The 6,290-nt window shown below is 40.2% G+C and overlaps 1 protein-coding gene across 1 annotated transcript; it reads right to left on the bottom strand.

Moving 5' to 3' along the window:
• Positions 1-670: 670 nt before the first annotated feature.
• On the bottom strand, positions 671-6,013 carry LOC102213129 (melanoregulin). The gene is made up of 5 exons (XM_005743732.1): positions 5,931-6,013; positions 5,585-5,834; positions 3,047-3,137; positions 2,795-2,961; positions 671-1,103 (listed from the first exon to the last, which is right to left on the bottom strand). The coding sequence occupies exons 1-5, from the start codon at positions 6,002-6,004 to the stop codon at positions 1,026-1,028; spliced, it is 660 nt and encodes a 219-aa protein (XP_005743789.1). The 5' UTR covers positions 6,005-6,013; the 3' UTR covers positions 671-1,025.
• Between the last annotated feature and the right edge of the window lie 277 nt (positions 6,014-6,290).

The raw sequence follows: 6,290 nt of genomic DNA, 5'->3' as shown, positions 1-6,290 counted from the left end.
AGATGTCATCGGCATCCTGTACAAATCTTAGAGAAAGGGGGGTTAAAAGCGGAAAGAAAAGGAAGTTTAATTTCCGGTAGACAGCCTGCATAACTCACTGTGTGCATAGTTTTCCATTTTATTCTTATAGAAGAATAAACAATAAGTGTTTCGAGCACTTTTCCTGTGAACTGAAAGCTAAATCCAGATTTGGGACGTCTTAAATTTAACCTGATAACTTAATCCTCATTCTCCACGATCACAGTTTGAGCAGCAAATCATGAGGATTCATCCTTTTCTCACTTCTGTGAAGCGATAACTTTAAGCAGTGAGCAGAGTCTCAGTGTGGGATGGTCAGCACTGTCACATCACATCAACACGGTTTCCAGTTCAGACCTCCTGGTTGCTCTGACAGCAGTTTGTAGGTCTGAAGCCATGTTTATTAGGTTAACTGGGGATTGTGGCGATTATGGTTAAAGTGTGTGTGTCTCTTCCACAATGTGTATATATGCTGCCACCTTATGGACAAAACTAGTATTGCAGTAAAAAAAAAAAAGATTGAACCCGTAATGAGTGAATATATTTTAATGGTCACGACGTGGACGGGAAACAACCCAATATGACAGAAAATAAACACAGTTTACTCCAAGTGTTAACAAACGAGTGTTAAAGAGGATTTTTAAATACATTTAAATTGTTTATGTGTAAAATATTGTACATATAGAGATAAATAATAGTTTCAAAGGTTATTTTAGTTTTTACTGAATAATTTTTATTATCTTTGAAAATTATGGATTTAGTTAAAAATGATGTGACGATGTAGACATAAAAAATAAATATTAAAAATAGTATTTACTTTTGTATTTTACAAATTGTATAAGCCAAACAACACAAGCACAAGTTAACAGACTGAGCTGGGACAAAAAGGGGTTTTCGGTTAGAATTAAACTTCAGGATTTAAATTAAAGCTGAAATGTGGTCAAATGTGTTAAAACAGCATGAGTCCACATTCTTTAAAGGACTCCTTCGGTCTTTGGCACATTTTCTCAGCCTTCTTTCTTGGGATATTTTTCCTTGGCCAGTCTGACAAAGTCCTCAGCGCTGTCCAGCAACACCAGGCGGTCCTGAGAGAAACATCAAGAAACACAAAAGTAGTTAAAGACTGTTTAGCAGACAGATGTAGTCGGAGGAAGAGGCACAACAACAAAACAGCAGAGATATGAGAGTAGACGTGAAAGAAGAGTGAAGAACGGGGAGGGTAGAAAGAGAGGAACTGTAGTTTATAAACAGGAGCTTCTTTGTAAGAATCTCTGAACATAACAGCGAAAATGCAGCCTAACAAGATTAACCTTATCAAGACAACATTCTACTGTGAAGCATCCTTTCCTTCTATTCTTGATCAAGAAGGAGTTAAAAACAGACGGTTGGAGTATCTAAGAGCGAGAGTGGAATTGTCATGGTGGGCTGTGTGGCAGGCAGGCAAGCAGGAAAAAGGACCCGAAATGCAGGACTCTGGGAGACAGGACTTGAACTCAAAACACAGCTTTAATGCTGGAAAACCTCCTCATAAAAATAACTCTAACAGAAACAAAACAAAGTACGAACACGACAATCACACAGCTTGGAGAGAGCACAACACGACAAAGCGCACAGGAAAACACAGGGCTTATATACACAGGGGAGTAATCAGGGAATGGGCAACAGGAGGCAGACACAGCTGAGAGAAATTAGGCTAACGAGACAGGGGGGAAGTAAAACTGAACACACTGACATGAGACATGAACTTTCAAAGTAAAAGAGGAAACCAGAAACAATTCACAAAAACACAAACTTGACACTGAGTGGTGGACAGAAAGAATATAACACATAAAACAGAGAAGAAGAATAACCCTTAATACAAAATCAAACGAGCACAACTTAAAAACCCGAACAAATCATAGTTAAGAAAAACACCAAAACAGAAACAGGAAAAGCCGGGTCGAAAATGACCCAGAACCGTGACAGGAATAAAGCAAAAGTTCATTTCCCAGCTGCCAACCCACACTTGGCTTTGAAAAAGCAATAAAAGGGCCTTAAAATCAGTTCTGCATTTGACAGGAAGCCAGTGAAATGTTTACTGCAGCAGCTGCAAACAACGCAGTGTGAACTGAGCAATATTCTGGAGTTGAGAAAAGTGATGGACTTCAATTTAACAATGTTCAGAAAAAAGCTGAAAAAAGTAGCAGAATTGAATCTTGAATCAGTGTCACTCCACGATTCCTGAAATGAGCATCAAGGTTGGATGATACTGATCTTAAATGGCTACATTAGGGTTCTCAGAGGACCAGACAGGATCCTCTGTCTTTTAATCCTGCAACTGAAGAAAGAGGATGGACCCATTACCTGCAGTCACTGAAATTCAAAAGCAGATATATTTATATTTAGAGAAGTGTGGAGATGTGTACAGCAAATAGGGTCTCGAGGGGGTTTATACCAGTAAATGAAAACAGGCCCTAAATGGAGCCTTGAGGTACTCCACGGGTGAAGAAGACAAGCTAACTAGGTCTAAATTCCAGCCATATGAAACTTACAGAAGAGCAGACTCTGTGTTATGACAATCAATGAAGCCTGAAAATCCATACACCCATTTTCTGGGTACGCCGTGAACAGGTTTACAGTCCATTTTTACACGAATGGGAGCTTAGATCCATTCACCAGACTTTTTGTTTTTAAAACAGATAAAACATACTGCAGTGTCCAATATTTCTTTTAAAAAGTAGGAATAATGTCCAGGGACCCGTGGTTGACAATGTTATGGATGCGTGTTTGCGTGTACCATGATACAGAGGTATCGGTTCTGGTGTCCTGTTCCAGGAGGGAACAGAGAGGTGTGGTCCAGCAGCTGTGTCAACAGTTCAGTCGCTTTGTTAAGATGTTCTTCATCCCGACTGAATCGGCTCTGTTTGTTCACACACAGCAAGGCGTCCACCTCACACTGGTAACCTGCAGGGATCCAAAGAGATGAGCAGCGGGAAGAACGGGGAATTACACAGGCAGCAGAAAAGAGCGGAAACAACCGAGAACTCACCGAGCTGAAGCAGGATTTTCTTCCACCGAGCTCTGACCTCTCGTTTGGCATAGCGCAAGGTATGTATGTCATAATTCAACTTCTCCCATTCCTGTAGACAAACACAAGCACTTCCTAATTAAAATATACTAATGATGATGCAACTTACAACTGAGGGAAATTATATTTCTGCAGTGTATTCAATTTAAAAAAGCACAAATGTCAGCCTCATAAATCAGCCTCATAAATCAGCCTCATGAATCAGCAGAAAGTTATTTACCAGTCCACCCACACCTTCCACTTAAGAGCCGTCAGTTGTCCTCAGGCTTTATGAATCGCACATGTATGAATAACAAAATGAATGATGGCTGAATCCTGTTTAGTATTTTCATGACCACAGAGCCATTTTTACTTTTTGTTTCGTCAGACGTTTACTTATTATTCTTTAGTGACCCAATGTCCTCGTTGAAAGGTATATTTTATTTTATGGGTTTAATATTTAGCAGTTTGCTTTTTGGACGTGTTATTAGGAGCTTCTTGTGTTAAAGGGTTGTCTGTGTAAATGATTTTTAAGCTGCAGGTAAGTGTGTTTAATGTTGGAGTTGCTATCAGAGGACTGGAAACTGTAGAATCATTGTGGTATTTACTTTGCTTCAAACACAACAGCCCACCTAGTTTGGTCAAAACGGGGGTCCCAGTTTTTGGACACAGTATAGAGTGGTGGGGTGCTACACCCTCACAGTTCATTCATCTCTTGTTCCTGTTTTACTTTGGAGGTTAGTTATGTCTTATTTCAATGCCCCCTCTGTCTCTTTGTCTTGATTGTCTTCACCTGTTCCTCATTATCTAGTGTGCCGATCCCAAATTTGTAGATTGGGCGGGACTATTTATACACATGTGTATAAATAGTCCCGCCTTCTTGTTGCAACATCGTCTGTGCTCTATCAGTGTAAGTTTCTGCCTTTTTGTGAAACACTTTTGCTGCTGTATGTTGGATTACGTGGTTTTTTTTCTTTGCGATAAGCAGTAGGTGACTGAGTTAAAGAAATAAAAAGGGCTTAGCTATTAAAGTTGACTTTTATTAACTCTGTCTCCCATGTTTTGCACTTTGGCTCCTCACACATCCACACAGCCACTGTGTTTGTCTGGGAGTTAAAATATTGTTAAAAGTCCACTCTTAAAAATTGAAAGTTGTCTTTAAATTATACAGAAAAAACAGATTTTAACTGTAAAGTATAAAATACACAAAGTTGACAGAGTGGTATGTCCTACTTCATCTTCTAGATAACCCCCCACCCCTTCGGCCCCCACCACTGTGAGGGCTCTTTAATGTTTCAGGCCTGCTGAGTTTTTTGTTTTTGTCCTAATATTAAAAGCAGTCCCGCAGCATGCTGAGAATTGTGCAGTGAATATTCTCTTTGACCGGCCTGCCAAGCTAATGACCTACATCTCCATCAAGGAGTTCATTTATTTACACAATGTGCCCACTGTGTCCTGCAGCCTGACGTGTGCACTAAACTCAAACGCTCACTGAGCTGCGGTCCTGAAATTCTGAGAAAACAGCCTCTGTCCTGATGTGTTCCCTCTGCGCAGAAATGAAGCACGACTCAAAAGTTGAGAAAAAACAAACCAATAAACTTTTTGCTTGTTAATGTCACCAAAAAACCCTCAAAAATAAGGATTCAAAATCAAAAGTCGAGACGTGCTGGGGTTTGTACATCCACCACCTCCAAACACAAGCACACTGACAATGATGGAGTCTAACGAACGAATAAACAGCAGTGATAGGTGCTGGGTGACTGAGTAAGTAAGGAGCACGTGGTCTCTGTGTGTCGTTTGTGCGTTTGTGTGTCGGTGCTCAATCACTAATTGACCCGTGGTCACATTTGCTGAATAGCTGTTTTTAGACAGCTGCATTCTTTCTCATTTTCTGAGTGAGAGCAACAGCTCTTCCTCTGGCCTCGCACTTTCTCAGCTAATCTAATCTAACCAAGGCTTTTATGCATATTCATAATTATTATGGCTTGTTTGTCACTGAAACACTATCTGTGGCACTATTTCATATTATTTATTGACATAAATCAGGCTTCTATGAAAGTCACCTGTGTGTCTGCCCTTTTTAGATTATTACATTAGAGATCCAGTGGAGAGCAGATGGGAATTTTCTGACAGCATCCAGTCACGAGGAACTCCAGTTTGGCCGGTAAATGTTGGGTTTTGTTTGTGTTTTTTGAAAGATTCCTTAAATTCTTAATTTAAGCTGCATTCACTGGAATTTAGACATACCTCGACGTCTTTTAAAGTGCTGGAGAATACACACTAATATTAATAAAAAATACCCTATTATATAGTTTTAGTTTAATCAGCCAAATGCTTATAAGTTATATAAGTTTACAAGCTTAAGTGGCATGTCCTGTGAGCAGATTGACTCCTATATGTTACACACCCAGATGAGAACAGATTGTTTTATAAATATGTTTTTTCCCAGTTTTGCGATAAACGCTGCTGTTTCATTACGCTTATTTCAGCGTCTGTAGTGTACAGCATGTTTTCTGTCACCTCCGTAGCCTCGTCAGTCTGGTCTCTCATGCTGATGAAAGCCTGTAACTCTCGATCCAGTCCCTGACTGATGGGAGTGTTTTTGGCTCTGTCTGCGATGGCCCGCTGATCAGCGGTGCTCCTCTGGCTTTGCTGGTTTTTCCACTGACTCGTTTTTGAAGGTGGTGGTCCAAATATGTTCTTCTCTTCTGTCTCACTGTCACTAGACCCACTGGATAGCTGCTCAAGTGGCCTGGGAGTGCTGTGCATCCTAGAGAGAAAGAAATAAAACTAGGATACTATAAATGTGTACTTTGGTGTATTAAAATAAAGGGTGACGAGTTGGGATTGTAACAGTTTTTCTAACCGCAAAATAGCATTCCTCTCTTCTTGGTTGTGTTTCAGATAGTGACAGCAGCAGATGGTAAACTTAGCTCCCATTGGCTCTTTCCAAAAGTTTAAAAAAAAAAAAAATGGATATTGATCCTTCACAATAAAATCCCAAAACAGCCTTTAGTCAAAGATTTCTTCAAAAATCCCCAAAAAACCAAAACAAAAAGGGCACAAACTCCAAGCACGAGCCGATCCTGTTACGTGCTTCCTTCTGTCCGAGGCTGAATTCCCTCCCTCGGTCAATTACATTATCCACGTGAAAAAGAAACAGGGGTAAACAACAACACACTCACACAGGATACTCCAGGGATGAATGGCACACTCAGTAAGTCCT

The sequence above is a fragment of the Pundamilia nyererei genome, unplaced genomic scaffold, assembly GCF_000239375.1.
Source record: "Pundamilia nyererei isolate P.nyererei 1_Seehausen unplaced genomic scaffold, PunNye1.0 scaffold00135, whole genome shotgun sequence".
Classification (NCBI taxonomy): domain Eukaryota; kingdom Metazoa; phylum Chordata; class Actinopteri; order Cichliformes; family Cichlidae; genus Pundamilia; species Pundamilia nyererei.
The sequence above is the reverse complement of the archived record's forward strand: the minus strand, read 5'-3'. Positions and strand labels throughout refer to the sequence as shown.